This window comes from Natator depressus, chromosome 3 (assembly GCF_965152275.1).
Source record: "Natator depressus isolate rNatDep1 chromosome 3, rNatDep2.hap1, whole genome shotgun sequence".
In the NCBI taxonomy this organism is placed as follows: domain Eukaryota; kingdom Metazoa; phylum Chordata; order Testudines; family Cheloniidae; genus Natator; species Natator depressus.
Window position 1 is genome coordinate 205,984,312 of NC_134236.1, and position 14,983 is coordinate 205,999,294.

At 47.0% G+C, this 14,983-nt stretch overlaps 1 protein-coding gene across 1 annotated transcript in view; it reads left to right on the top strand.

Moving 5' to 3' along the window:
• Positions 1 to 14,983, top strand: part of LOC141985533 (two pore channel protein 2-like) — a 31,463-nt gene that overhangs the window by 11,531 nt on the left and 4,949 nt on the right. Inside the window, exons 6-18 of the mRNA XM_074949755.1 lie at positions 184 to 302; positions 584 to 685; positions 1,563 to 1,689; positions 5,136 to 5,337; positions 6,522 to 6,666; positions 8,559 to 8,744; positions 9,876 to 9,940; positions 10,578 to 10,665; positions 11,439 to 11,508; positions 12,201 to 12,420; positions 12,682 to 12,772; positions 13,507 to 13,620; positions 14,594 to 14,712. Coding sequence (XP_074805856.1) covers positions 184 to 302; positions 584 to 685; positions 1,563 to 1,689; positions 5,136 to 5,337; positions 6,522 to 6,666; positions 8,559 to 8,744; positions 9,876 to 9,940; positions 10,578 to 10,665; positions 11,439 to 11,508; positions 12,201 to 12,420; positions 12,682 to 12,772; positions 13,507 to 13,620; positions 14,594 to 14,712 — 1,648 coding nt within the window. The remainder of the gene's footprint in view (positions 1 to 183; positions 303 to 583; positions 686 to 1,562; positions 1,690 to 5,135; positions 5,338 to 6,521; positions 6,667 to 8,558; positions 8,745 to 9,875; positions 9,941 to 10,577; positions 10,666 to 11,438; positions 11,509 to 12,200; positions 12,421 to 12,681; positions 12,773 to 13,506; positions 13,621 to 14,593; positions 14,713 to 14,983) is intronic.

The following is a 14,983-nucleotide window of genomic DNA, read 5'->3' on the forward strand; positions in this document are numbered from 1 at the left end:
GGTGGTGTAAAGTTGCGGAGTGGAGTTTGCTGTTGATTGGTGGCTAGATCCATTTCTCTCAATGGAAAGAACTCCTGTGTCCTGCTTTGCCTGATCATGGGGGAGCTACAAACTCCGGTGTGAAAGCCATGGGGAAAGCTGGCGCACTTTGGTTTCTAAACGCTCCCTGTTGTGTCTTGGCAGATCCGGAGGGTGTTCCGCAGTATACGAAACACGCTGCCAGAGATCACGTATGTCTTCCTGCTCTTCATGTTCAGCGTCCTCATGTTCTCCCTCATGGCTCTGAAGCTGTTTGGTGACAGGTGAGAGCATTTTCCACTCTGGAGTTCCCCATGTGGGTTTCAAGCTTTGGATCCGAGGGACTCTGCCAGCTCCAAATCCTGCAGATGAGGAAGTATGGCTGGGGTTCCAGAACTGCTGAGCAAACATGACTGTTTTATCATCTGTGGGTACTGGGGACTCCAAAAAATAAGGCCATAGGGGATCTGACTGCAGTGTCAACTGCTCTACTGATGCCCTGCAGTAGCTGTGTGTCAGTGATTTGGTATCTGCGTGTAATTTCATGGTGCCTCTTCCTTTTCAGGAATCTCCGGACAGTGGAAGGATCTCCCTATTTTACAAACTACCTAGAAATCGTATTTGATCTCTATGTGCTGGTGACGACAGCCAACAGCCCTGACGTCATGTATGTACCCTGCTCTGCAAATACCAGGCGATCTAGGTGCACGACAGTATCTCTGGGCGACAGAGAAGCACTGCATAGTGCATAGAACTGGAGCAGCAGTCTAGGGCCCAATTCAGAGCTCGCTGCAGTAGAAGGAAAGACACGCTGAATCTGTCACCATATTTGACATAAAAGGATCTCTCTGTTTTCTGGGTCTTTAAATCACAGATGATAAAATCTAGGAAATCAGGAAGTCTCAAACAGCACAGTACTTCTAAAAGCCTCCGTGTACTGTGTGATCCGACTGGCTTGGGTGGACTTTGCATGTGGGGAGGTGGGAGCATTTAGCCTTGCCCTGATGCTGAGTGGCTTGACTTGCTCCTCACCCTGCACTGCAGTGGGGACTATCCCCACCTCCAGGCAGCACCCAAACCCTGATGAGGGTTTTGTGGCTTTTTAGCCTTTAATTCAGCGTTGCATTTACCAGTGAGAGTATATCTCTTCCCTCCCCCACACCAGCACCTGCATCTCTTGTACAATAGCCTTGGGACCAAGAGAGCTGGAGAGGATTGCAGCATGGGGTGTCCTCTGCTTTCCCTAGAAGGGCCAAATTCTACACTCCCCTTCCCACCCACCCCTATCCACCTCATTAGCCGTTGCAAATGAGCACCCATGGGAAGAATTCTCGCTCAAAGAACATGCTGTCTGTGATTTCTTATGGAGTGATTGACTTGTTGAATTTCAAACTGACTTGCTCCAACGCTGCATTCAGTCTCGTGCCTAGAAGGTGCGATGTATCCTGAGACAGCATTTTGGAAGCTGTCCCAGAGGTTTTATTGCTCTATATGAATCCCTGCTTTCACTGTAGAATGACTAAAGCCACTCTCTCCCCGTCTAGGATGCCGGCCTTTGACTTCAGTTGGTGGTATTCCCTGTTCTTCATAACCTATGTAGTAATCAACACCTACCTCTTCATGTCTGTCTTCCTGGCTGTTGTGTACAACAATTACAGGAAACATTTAAAGGTAAAGTGTGTGTGTGTGTGTGTGTGTGGAAGAGTATCTCCTGAACTGGGCACAGCAATAACACGACTATACCCATCACTGCATGGAGTGTTCTGCTTTAACATCTGTTTCCTCTTCCGGTCCTCTGAATCTCAAGTGTTTGTGAATCCAGTGCAGAGTCCGACTCCCAACGCTAGGCCACTAAATCAGTGGGACGGTGTGTGTTAGAAAACATCAAGTGGGGTTTTGGTTATCCAGTTTAGAGCCCTTCTTATGGTACAGCTGTAAGGTGCTGGCATTACAGCAAATCTCCTGTTACGGCCTAGTACTGGGGTTGTACCACAACGTTGTTCAGTGCAGGGGGTGGAAAGAGGGGAGAGACCCACAGAGCATCTGCAGGGAAAGGATCCTCAAGGCAATGTCCTGCAGCCAGCCACTCCTCCTTTCCAGGGGACAGTATGATTAATCGGCTGCTGATTCTGAACCATCCTTTAGAGCCATTTAATGAGGTTTCCATCTGTCACTTCACAGTTATACTATCACTGAGAGACCCTATGGGATTAGGCTTGGTATAAACCTATGGAAACATGGGCCCTGCCCTGAAGAGCTTACAGTCAAAGACCAGGTGGGGAGAAGAGGGAAGCTCTCTAGGCAGGGACTGTCTCCCTGTTCTGTGCCTGTCTGCCCAGCACCTAGTACCACAGGGTTCTGGCCCATGCCTGGGGCTCCTGGCTGCTACTGCAATAAAAATAAACTGCACGATACAGAATGATTTAACACAGATAGTGCCATGACCACCACTTGTGTTGACTTCTCACAGTAAATGTCCCATGTGTGTGCTCATCAGTAGACAGGGTGCAGTGATCTGTGCACTGTTCCTGCTAAACATTAGGCAAACCTCCCTTCTGGAATGTCTCTACTGGGAAGACAGCTGCTATCCAGTAGCAACTCTACGTACTGTGTGGTTGCTCTGTAACAGGTCGGCAACCTATGGCACGCATGCCAAACACAGCACGCGAGCTGATTTTTAAGGGCAAGCTGCTCCCTGCTGGGTCCCAGCCGCTGGCCCTGCTCAGCGCCCGCTGCCAAACCCAGGCCGGGACCCCGGCAGGCTGTAGAGTGCCGTTAAAAATCCTGCCCGCCCCGGCCCTCTCTTCTCCGCTCTCCCCGCCCCCCCCCCCCCACACACACACACATGTGGGGGCAGGGTGAAGAAGCTTGGTCCTGCCTGCTGCAGGGCAGGCAAGTTCCCCCTCCCCCGCCTCTTCCCCCAGCCTGCTGGGTTCCCGCCCCTCCTCCTCTCCCTCCCTGCCACCGATCAGCTGATGGCCCTTGCGAGGGAGTGGGAGAAGGGGAGCCGCAGCACTCTGGCTGCTCCGGGGAGGAGGCAGAGAAGAGGTGGGGATGGGGCCTTGGGGAAGGGGTGTGGAATCAGGGCATATCCCCTCCAGCCCTCTGCCGTGAAACCGCTCTGGGCAGGAGGCTGGAAGCACTCCCACGACCCCAGCCCACACCCCCAGCCCTCTGCCCTGATCTCTGCACCCCTCACACACACTCCAGCCCCCCCACACCCCATGCCCTGACTCTTGCACACACCCCCACATTCTTACTCCCCACTGTGAGCACCAAACAGGAGCTCCTGGACCCCTCACACCAAATGGGAGCTGCCCAGGTAAGCACTCCACACCCAAACCTCCTGTCCCAACCCTAAGCCCCCTCCCTCATTTTAGCTCCTGGCCAGACCCTACACCCCAACCCCCAGCCTGCTCCTTCACTCCCAGCCCTGTGCTCAGTGCACTCCCACCCTCAGCTCAGTGCAGACAGAGGAAGAGACTGGGCTAGAACCAGGGAGAAGGTAGGTACCCACTCTATGTGGGCAGGGCCAGGATCCCAGACTGGCAGCGGGCTGAGGGGGCCGGGACCTTGGCCGGCAGGAGCCGGCGGACGGAACCGCAGACCAGCAGGGGGTTGAGTGGCAGCAGGCTGAGCCGCTCAGCCCACTGCTAGTCTGGGGTCCCGGCCGTCCGCCCCGCTCAGCCCACTGCCGGCCTAGGTGAACAGAACCCCAGGCCGGCAGCAGGCTGAGTGGGCCGGCTGTGTAAGATCAGCATTTTTAATTTAATTTTAAATGAAGCTTCTTAAACATTTTGAAAACCTTGTTTACATATGACAATAGTTTAGTTATATAATACATAGACTTATAGAGAGACCTTCTAAAAAACGTTAAAATATATTATTGGCATGCGAAACCTTAAATTAAAGTGAATAAATGAAGACTTGGCTCACCACTTTTAAAAGGGTGCCGACTCCTGCTCTGTAACATACCCTTAAAGCACTGACAGGAGGACAGAGCAGGGGGCACTATATTCAATAAGAGCGGCGTACATCTTCCCTCTTCCAGTAGCACCACCAAATTTTGGGGTAAGTGAGGACACTGTAAGCATGTCTAGTGCTTGCAATTATAGGGCTAATGCTAAAGGTTCCAGTGAACTTTCATAAATAGACTAACCTTCCTCTCTTATAGGCAAGGTCTCTTGCCATACGCACTAACAGGAGGCCACAAAAACCATCCCTGCATGCTGTCTGCTGGGCAGACTGCCTAGTGGAGGTAGGGCACAAAGTTGGCTGGCTCTTCTGCCCAAATTCCTGGAGCTAGCTGTTGGCAGGATCATCTCCCATCTGGATACCACAGAAATCGGACGGGTAGCTGCTGCTTTCCAAGTCCTCGCTTGTTAGTGTTGATGTGATGTCTAAATCGATTCCCTCTTCTCTTTTACTCCAACTTGAGGGCCTTCCAGTCCATGATAAAGCCCTTGTGACTCACCTCTCCCTGCTGTTCGTTACATACCAACACCCTTTTCTCCCCGCCCCAATTGCACACTATCTTCCAAGGCGTAATATAAGCCATCTAGATTTTTAATCTGCTAAGAGGTATCCCATGGGAGCAAACTGTTGCAATGGATCCTACCTGGATATGTTTGGGAAGTTTTTGATAGACTGAGCAGGAAATAGGGGCTAGTGACATCTCTGCAGTGGAGGAGAGGGCAGGACTTCCTGGTAGCCTGCTGCATCTGCTTCACAACTGTCCAGATGAGTCACTCTGGACTATTGAAAAGAATAGGAGTGCTTGTGGCACCTTGGAGCATAAACTTATGCTCCAATACATTTGTTAGTCTCTAAGGTGCCACAAGTACTCCTATTCTTTTTGCAGATACAGACTAACACGGCTGCTACTCTCTATTAGTCACTCTCTGCTTCTCTGGCTGAATGTAGCGTTGTCAGCTGGGAACTTTTTTGCTCTTGGCTCATTTCCTATAGAGTCCTTCTTGGCAGTCTGGTATAGAAATGCAAGAACAAATCTGGTGTTCATGAATATCCCAAAACTACATTTAAGTTTAAAAATAAGTGGGAGATGGGAGAGAGAGAAACCCATCCTCCAGGTATCTGAAATCCATTGTCTCCTCCAGAATGAGATCCGCAAACTTGCTTACATGAAGCGTCACAAGATGGTAGAAGCCTTCAACATCCTAAAGGTCAAGGAGGGCACAGAGTTTGTTGTTAAAGAAGCCCAGTGGAAGCAACTCGTCAAACTAGTGGCCCCAGATATCAGCACTTCCCATCGAGAGCTCCTGTTGAGAGTATCCGATGAGGAACAAAAAGGTTATGTAGGTGAGTAGCAGTAAACAAACACTTGTTGGGAACGGGTTCCTGAAGTAAGGGAGGACCTTTTTGTTTAAGCAGTGAGATCTGTATTTTTCAATGTGCCATATGTAACCAATCTGAAGTGAATGCTGAAAATCTACCCATCTGGTCACTTGGCTTTGTGTGATTTGGTGACACTGTCAACCAGGCATATCCTGCTACCTCACTTATCTAAGCTTGTAGCACTCAGTTTCTTTTCACACATTCTTTCTACTTAATTCTAACACTTAGGCCACTTTGTTTCCATGCACAGAGTGTCTTAGAGCCTTCATGACCTCAAATTAAACTACATGATAAACGTGTAGGAGAATCTCCAAAGATATTTGGCATTTAAAAAAAAAACTTCTCTTGCCATACAGATGAGGAAATCTGTGATTTCGCCATGGCTTTTAAGCTCAGGGATATAAATTCTCCTGCTGCCAGGCTGAGCCAGCCTCTCAGTGCAGCGGGTTAAGAAAATAACCTGATTGGGGAAGTTTTCCTGCTGTGGGGTTTCTTGCACCTTCCTCTTGAGCATCTTGTTCTCCTCACTTCTAGAGACAGGATTCTGGGAAAGATGGAGCTCTCATCTGATGCAGTTTGGAAATTCCTATGCACTTTAAACGTGCTTTCAGATTTTCAGGCTCTATCTAGGAACAAACCTCCAATGAGGACTACTAAAAAGCCAGAATTTATTTTTCAGCAAATTCCTCAGTTATCACCTGTTAAATAGAAAAATGTTATTTGCAACCACTTATGTTAATGAATGGTGATTACTTAACTGTGGATGTGTGATTTGACCACTACATGTTTGCCTAAAGATTGGCCTTCTTGAGATGAGGTTTAAAATTTGGCAAGTAAGGAGTGAAATGAGTCCTATAGATGTGATTTTTTTTTTTTTTTTCCCCCCCTTTCTCTTTTCCTTCCAACAAGTCTCTTTACAACTTCCTGCCACAGCTCCTTGCACAGGTTAAGAGGGCTCCTAGCTAGTATGGAGCTAGCATGGCTGAAGGAAGCTCCCTTTTTGCCCGTGTGGTCAAGTCCTGTGTGTTCTCTGCATGTGGACAGAGTGAAGTACTGCTTTTTCACATAAGGACTGTATTTCTGCAAATATGAAATGCTGCCATTTATTATGCTTGTAGGCTAATGGGCATCTTTCCTGTCCACTGCAGACAAAAAATCTTTTGTGCGTCTGGCAGACCTTCTGAACATCCAGGTGATTGCAATGAGGATACAAACCCACCCCCTAGAACACTGGATGCCCCACGTGTATAACTCGGCAGTGAGCCTATTCATACGCAGCATGGTTCAACACAAGTAAGTCTGTCTCTTCCCTCACAATGAGCATCTCATAATGATGCTGCAAACCAGCATTTACCTCTGGACAAGTATTCATCTGAATGGCAGGCTGGAAAATGCCAGCACTGCAAGGGGAACACTACAGGTGGGATTTTTTCAGAAGCACTCAGTCTGCGCCTAACTCTGCTCCCACTTGAGTCAACGGGAGTTTGATCCTAAGCTTGAGCAGGAGCAGTTAGACCAATGCTGAATGCTTCTGAAAATCCCCATCTTCAAGTTCCAGTCCCTCTAACTCAGTCGTATTGTAAGCCTTGAATGATGTCACAAGTATTATCAGCTTGTAGATCTGCATCAGCTTGTATGTTCTGGCTTGAAAATACAGTCTTGCTCAAAAGGAGTCTGAATTCAGGTATGAAAACCTATAATAACCAGCAGTCTCTGTTGTAAAGTGGTGTTACACTCAGTTTCACCGACGCCTATTAAATTGGAATCAAGAGCTAATTTAGGGATCAGTCTGATGTTTAATTTTCTCCAATTCCTTTCTACTCTTCTGGGCGGTCTCACATCTATGAGTGCTGCTTGATTTGATGCAGACTGAACTTCTAGCTCTCAGTGATGTTTGATCTTGTCAGCTGAGTATACACATTTGCGGTAACTGGCTTCTCAAATGTAAGGTTAAATTACATCAACTCTCCTAAATTCTCCATCGGGGAAAAGGCTGTTTAAACTGAAACACTGGCTGATGTATGGCAAAGCTGGTTTTGTAACTGGGTAATGGGGATGTGGATGGGAGGGTTGTGAGGCTTTCTAGGGGCATCCAGAACTGTATGTCCCTTTATTACCTCTCTGCCTCAGCATCAACAGAATCTGCTGGTGCTAAACTCAGTGACCGCTCCCTGCCACTCCCAGTTTAACTGGCCCCACAGATTCCTCGGGACTCTTCCAGGCCTAACTTTGCCTTGCAGGTTAGTCCTTGGTGTGGATCCATTCTCAAACTCTGCAGAAGTGTCTCCCTGCAACATTGAGCCCCATCACTGGACACTCACAAACTAGCAAGTTTGCTGTCTCTAAAGAGACCATGTACACACCAGCTTGCTTGATTTAACCGGGAATTCACAGTCTGCTTAATATAACAGCAATGATTTGTGCTTATGATAAAACAAGAAGCTTATTAACCATGAACTGAAAGGTGATGCTAAGCAAGACTAATGGACAGAAATGGTTACAAATAAGACAGAGGTATAACACTCCAAGTCACTAAAACTTAACAGGCTACAATCCTTGACTAAGATAAGAAAGTTATCTAAAGCGCACATTCAGCAGCACCCACCCGCATGGTAGGGGATCCACCTTTCATGGATAAAAAGAATGCTGGACCCCTAAGTGATGGATAGCAAACATCTTTTTGCTTGTCCTTGTATTCCCCAAAGTTTGTCTCCAGAGTCAGGATGATGCAGATGCCAGTGTGTTCCCATGCTGATTTCACAACCTCCTATTAATTTGTTCTTCCTGTTTTTTATCTCTGAGGCAAATGAACTGCCCATGGAACATGGTGATGCCAGGGACCGTTCCCATTAGAGATGGGGAGGTAACTCTTCTCCCTCTTGTCTGGAAGAAAACCTGGTTTTCCATTTATTTGATCAGACTTTTTAAAGCATAATATCAACAAGCATCCATAATTCCTTATATAATACGTGTATTTCACAATGATATTAATGACTAGTGTGCCACTGGCTTTCATTTGATATCGTAAACAACATTCAGAATGACACAACAGTGGGCCTCTTGGCCAGTTAGCATTGAAGGGCTCTTAAGGTCACAGGGGTATCTTCTGAGGGATTATTTATTTTATTTTTTAAACCTTCATAGGCAGGAGCAAACAAACTCCTTTTCTCTCCCCTTTCTTGCAGGGGCTTTGTTTGGACTTACGATGTAATCATTCTAATAAACGCCGTATTCATTGCTTTGGATGAGGAAAACCCACTGATTTCCTATGCAGAGTGGGTTTTCCTTTCTTTATATATCATTGAGATCCTCTTGAAAGTGTACACTTATGAACCCAGGGCATTCTTTGCAAAGACCCAGTTCTGGAACTGGTAAGTAGGATGCTGAGTTGTGGTGGTTTGGGGGTAGAAGGGATATGGGAAGAATGTCTTGCAACTTTCTTCTCTTCGCAGCCAGAGACTTTATATTCAGCCTCTTACTAGAATTAGATTCTTCTTGTAAAAACACCCAGTGCTAGACTGGTAAAGTTCATACTTGCATAACCAGCATATAACTAAAGCTATTGCAAACCTGAGATGGCAAGAGAAATGCTCTTAACTGAAACTGGAGTGCAGGATTAGAAGACTGGACTGGACTCTGGATTCTCTTTTCATGAAAACATACATTCCTTTTTAAACAATTGGGTTTGTGCTGCTTTTTTAATACTACTGCAGGAAGGTCTGGAAGTGGGGTGGTAGCTCTTGTGTGTATCCTCTTTGCCCTAAAAATATTTGGAATGTCGAGCCATGGCCGTCACTGACTTGCTGGCAGACACATTGGGGCTTGTAGGTATAAGAGTTTTTTTTATCTTTTAAAATGTGGTGTGGGACTTAAATACCTGTTAACAGAAACAACCATTCATTCCAACAGTCAATACAAGAATCCCCTCACCCCTCTCATTAGCTGAGTTCTTCTCCCCCGTGATACTGGAACCCTACTAGGTCTCCAGTTGTCCAGAGACTTGTAGCACAGACTGGGCCTGAATTTCTATTGTAAACAAACTAGTAAAGAACATTCTAGGTCTCCTTTCTCCCTATAAATAAGGGGGGGGGGAAGCATAAGCCATTTTCCCCCCCTTGCAGGTCATGTTTGCAAACCACATGTCCAATGTAGAAACTTCGCTTAGTCCTGGATGGCTGTTTCAGTGCATGAAGTAACCCAAGGAGCCTTGACTAGGTCTGTTGTACTAGGCAGACTGTACAAACTCCGAATAAAATACAGTCCCTGCCCCAAAGAGGTCACAGTCCAGCCATTTAGGGCCCAAACCTGCAAACGCTCCAGCACATGAATAGTTCCTCTGGCTCGGTAGGAATCCTTGTGTGCTTAACTTTAAGCACACGCTTAAGTGTTTGCAGATTAAGGCCTTATATTGTGTCCATCACAATTAGTATCTAAATGCCTGCACTGCACTTCGATGTGCACTAGAATCATCCGTGTAATAGAACTCTTTCCCTCAACACTAGGTTTGATACCTCCATCATTATTGCTGCTCTAATAGCTACAATTCTCAACACTTCACTTAAATCAGGTAAGCAGGGCATTACGCTTTAAATCTTCTGTGGCATTAGCAGGCTGTTAATCTACAAGTGCCTGAGAAATTGTGTGGTGGGCTTTTTGTTTTTGTTTAAGCTTTATCTCCTAATATCACTCTTGACTCATGGTTTCAATTGAAACTGCATGTTTTGGGGGAGCAGGAAGTATAAAAAGATTTAAATAACAATCCGTGGAAGAATGAATCCATAACCTGTGCCCTTTGCGTAGGTAACCTTGTTTAGATTACAACATATTTGTGTGTGTTCCAGCTAAGTATGTAATAACGATGAAAGGTATCCATTTAAATTAAATACTACCTCTTATATTGGAAGGGCGCAGAAACAAACCCCTTTATTTTATTTTGGGTTTTGAAATACAAACCCCCTATCCCCGTCAGAATCTGAAGTGTTGTGTATGCGATTCCGGTACATGTCTTTGAGGATGATAGAAATAGAACCTTTTGTGATGCACAACCATCTCGGGGCTCTGTCTCATTCTGCTGTTGCACTGTGACTGATGGGGGACACTTTCTGTGCTTTGCCTAGTGATTGCATTAGCCTTTGTCTTAGGCAAACGGGGAAGCATTGGAGATCATGTGTACTAAAAGCTGCTGGTGCTGCTTTCTTCCTCAGCAAGTCAATACAACAGCCAGCAAGTGCTGGATATTGTCTTCATACTGAGAGTCCTCCGGCTCATTAGGATTGTGGATAGCATTCAAAGGTAAAGAATGTAATGGGGCTGTAGCCCTCTACCACTGCACTGAGCTGATCTAGAGGCTGGCAGGGGACCGGGTCTCCCAGCTAGCTAACGTCTGCTCAGCTGAGAAGATCGAGGCATTAGTGGTGTAGCTGGCTGCATCCACGCCGTATGGCTTTACAAGGGCTGCATGGCTTTACAAAGGGGCTTTGATACCCGTGTAATTATTCCCATATGGGAAGGAGAATAAGCTGTACTAGAATAAGGCACCTTTATCCTGGTATAAACTGCGTCCTTGCTAAAGGATTTTACCACTATGTTGATGACACATCATCCCCTACCCAGCGTAGTTTGTACCAGTGAAACTCAACTGTAGACTAGGCCTAAGGGCCCCAGCAGCCCTTTTCTCAAACAGGAATAAGCCCCACCACTCACCAAGACACCTAAGCGAGAGCCCACTAGAGCAGACACAGCACTGCCCCTGTGAAACTGGAAAGCCACACAAGGCCGCCCAGGGGCATGCAGGCGGGCAAGCAGACGGTGTTAAACAGGATCAAGCCTACAGCTCAGCCCCGTTCTGTATTAATGTGGGACAGTGGCAGAGAAATGGCACCAACAACCAGCAGAGGCAAATGGGCCAGTGATCTCTGAGATCTGTCATCTCTTTTCTCTCTCACCCCTGCAAAACAAAATGGGGGACTCCATTGCTCAGAGAGGCACCAACTATCGGGAATTCCTGGAATATCTCTTTAAATAAGTGTCTGGGCATGGGGTTCTCATGACTTGTCTTGTTCTAGATTCCGGGTCATCATGAATACGCTCATAAACATTGTGCCGACAATGCTGACCTTTGGTGGGCTGGCTCTGGTAAGCGCCCTGGACACTAACTCTGAAGTGCAGCAGTTCCTGCTGTAGCATGACCTTGTTTTCCTTAGAATTCTGATTTTTTTATGTTCAAGAGGTGAACTATAAAGCTTCAGCATGGTCACTCTCCGGCCAGAATCAAGGCTGTGTGGGTAGACCCGAATATTTTCAGGGTTATTTATGTGTAAAGCTATTTAATGGTCTGGTTCTCCCTAGGTGCCAGTTCAGGACTTTTTTTTTTTCTTTTCTCTCTCCCTCCCTCCCTGATGCTGCTGTCCTATGCAGAATCCTGAATGCTGATCTGGGCAAGTAACTGACATGGAAACTCTTGATTTCCCCCCCCCCCCCCCCCAAAAAAAATCTCCTGTTAAATTGGAAATACTCACTCCATCAACTTAGATTCCAGTTCAGTATTCTTCTCCCTCTGTTCTTAGTTTATTTTTAAACCTTACATGGAATCGCTACTTCCTGGACTAAGTCTCTGTTAATCTTCTAATACCAGCCATCCTCAAAGTGTCTCAGAGAAGCCACAGTTGGCTCAAGTGGCCAGAATCTGGGAAGCGCATTGGGGAATGTGCATTGGGGAATTTGATGATGGAATCTTAAATGCTTCCGTACTCTGCTGGGTAAAGCTGTCGCGTGACATTTCAATCTATGAGAATGGGTCTCTCTCTCTTTTCCCCCCTCCCCCCCAGGTAGTATACTACATGTTTGCTATCATCGGCATGGAACTATTCCAGGGGAAAATCCAGTTCTTTTCCAGGAATTCCACTGCCCATCACGCCCTGGAGTGCGGAAACCCTGCTTTAAAAGATTCTCTGTTTGCTCGAGCCAAGTACTGCAAGAACAACTTCAATGACCTCACGTCTTCATTCGTTGTTCTGATGGAGCTGACGGTTGTCAATCAGTGGCACGATATCCTTTCTGTATCTATCACACAGGCTCCAATCCAGAGCCCCCCGAAGTCCATGGAAAGGCGCCCCACGCCATTGACTTCAGTGAGGTCAAAATGGAGAAAGAAATGCGATCTCAATTCCCTTCAGTAAGGTTTTTAATGAGGAAGCATCACCAAGGGAAGGTCAAATGTGTCTTCTCTTGTCGTCAGCCTGACTGTCTCAAGCAGGCTGTTCTCAGCAGGGAGAAGTTTCCTATCTGTCCTAGTCCTTAACTTCATACTTCTTGCCAATGGGTTTGCCCTGGTCACGCACCAGGCTGCCAAGCTGTACTTCATTGCCTTCCACGTTGTGGTGGTGATCATGATAATTAAGTAAGTTCAGTGACATTTCTATCTGTCTGAGGTGGGGAAGCATGGGGCTTAGAGCCACAGCAGGCTGAAGGCCTGAGGTAATGAGTTCACAGGGCTCTTCCTGCCTGGGCAGCTGGAGCACTGCTGTGTGCTTGGGTTGATACGTTTGGGCTCTGGGTTACAGTGGTTCCCCTGCAAACGCCTCCTGCTGACGGATGCGTGAAGAGGTACTGAGCCAGGGGATGCCTTATGGATGTAAAGGGTGATTCTCCTCCTTTAGAAGATGGAACAGACTAGGCAGGAAGGAATGCAGGATTCTGTGTCCCCTGTGGAGAAAGGATTGGGGATGCTTTAGAGAGGGGAGGGGCATCTAGCCCTAAACAAGTCTCATGGACAACCGTGCTTACCTCTGTAAAGTGCTGCTTGGGGCTGGAATTTTAAAGAATAAGAATTAAACTGTGTCTAGCTGCAAATCTGACTGGGATTCTGCCAGTTCCTCCATCCCTGTTCAGTGCCAGGCCATGAAGACATGTTGGGGGGGGCTTTGGCAAATAGCAAAGGTTATCTGTTGCTCTGGGGGCATTTCCACAGTATCTATGCACTGACAGATTTGTACTGATGGGCCAGGAATTCCACGGTCTGCTACTGCAGAAATCGATGAATAATGTGAGGGCTTGCTCTGCAAAACATTGTATAATCCTGCCTTTAATTAATAACATGCCCAAACAGCATGTCTTTCCCCTCCCCCCTTTCAGTATTCTCATAGCATTTATCCTAGAAGCTTTCTTTGTGGAGTACTCACTGGAAAAGAGTGAAGTAGAAACTGCCATTGAGAGGAAAATTCAAGAGCTGGGAGTAGGAATCCAAGAGTAAGTAAACTACAGGGGAAACATGGTACTTTGTGGGTGGGTCTCTCAACACCTCCAGTTATTGATGGACCGTGTAATCAGATTTTCCTTAGTGATGTGCAGTTGAGAAATTCAAGAGTTCAGGCATCTGATCTAGGTTTCCAGAGTCTCCTGGGTGAGTTCAGTTCCATTTTATAGCCTCCCCACCATTGTGGTGATCAGATGCCTTAGAAAAAGGTGACTCTCTTCTGCATAGGATCTCTTACCTATACACCTCCACTTTCTCTCGCATTTCCCCCTTCCCTCCTGCACACAGACAGAGAGAGGGGGGGGGGGCCTTTGGCAGAGAGGGGTGTTCAGGGAGCTACTTTAGTGACATCAACAAAAGTGCCTCGGGCTGCTCTAGACGCTGTATTCAGAGACAGTCCAATTTCCCTCATTAGACCAGCTGAGTGGCTGCAGTGGGCATCTGGACTCTGATTGAAAGGTGTGGTGTTAGTTCCTTTAAACCCTAGCCTAGAACATGGCTTGGGCAGAGGAGTGTGAGCTCAGGCAGGGGACTTGGCCCATAAGGGGCCAACAGCTAAAATGAGACCCTCTCTGGACAGACATCTCTGCTAATTCCCAGTTGCAGGGTGGGAGGCAGACAGGCATGTGCTCCTTGCTGTAAGAGGCCAGCATTTCACTGACCCCACTGGAAGACTGTCAATAGCAGTTGTTGGTTTTATGTTTAGAATGGGAAAAGGTTGCTGTCCCCTTCTCCGCTTTCTCCTGCCAGAGGTGTGGGGGTTCTGTTCCTGCATCGCAGGGTCTGCTCCATTGATTCTGAGCCATGCTCTGCTTTGCATGCAGAGGGGCTTTTGGGGGAGGGACTTATGGGGCTCCAAGCCCCAGTAGCAAGAGTCTGGGAGAGCCAGTCCAATTCATGAACTTATGGAGAGCACTGGAGTGCATTTTTAAGTGGCTTCATAGGGATATATATTTTTATTTAAAGGGAAGAACTACGTGATGGCAAACTAATAGACAACATGGAAACCAACGAGAATGACCTTGGAGGGGAAGAAATAACCAAGAAAAAGTCTAAAGGGCTGATGTTTAAAATAGCTTCTAAAAGTAAGTCCATTCCCAAAGGCTCTTCTCTGGGGAACGAATCCACTGCTGAATTCTCTGCTTGTCTGTCAGGTCTCTCTTGAGATAACAAATATTCCAGGGTGATGAACTGCAGCTGGAAGACTCCTGGGGCTGGCAAACAGATTCTTACTGAGTTGCTGTGAATTGGCATTAATCAACCCACAGCAATGAGTCAGTGAGTGCACCCTCGCAGGCTATTGTGGTGTGTGTGTTTTTAGATGCAGTGTGCCTCTAGCCAACTGAGCCCCTCTCC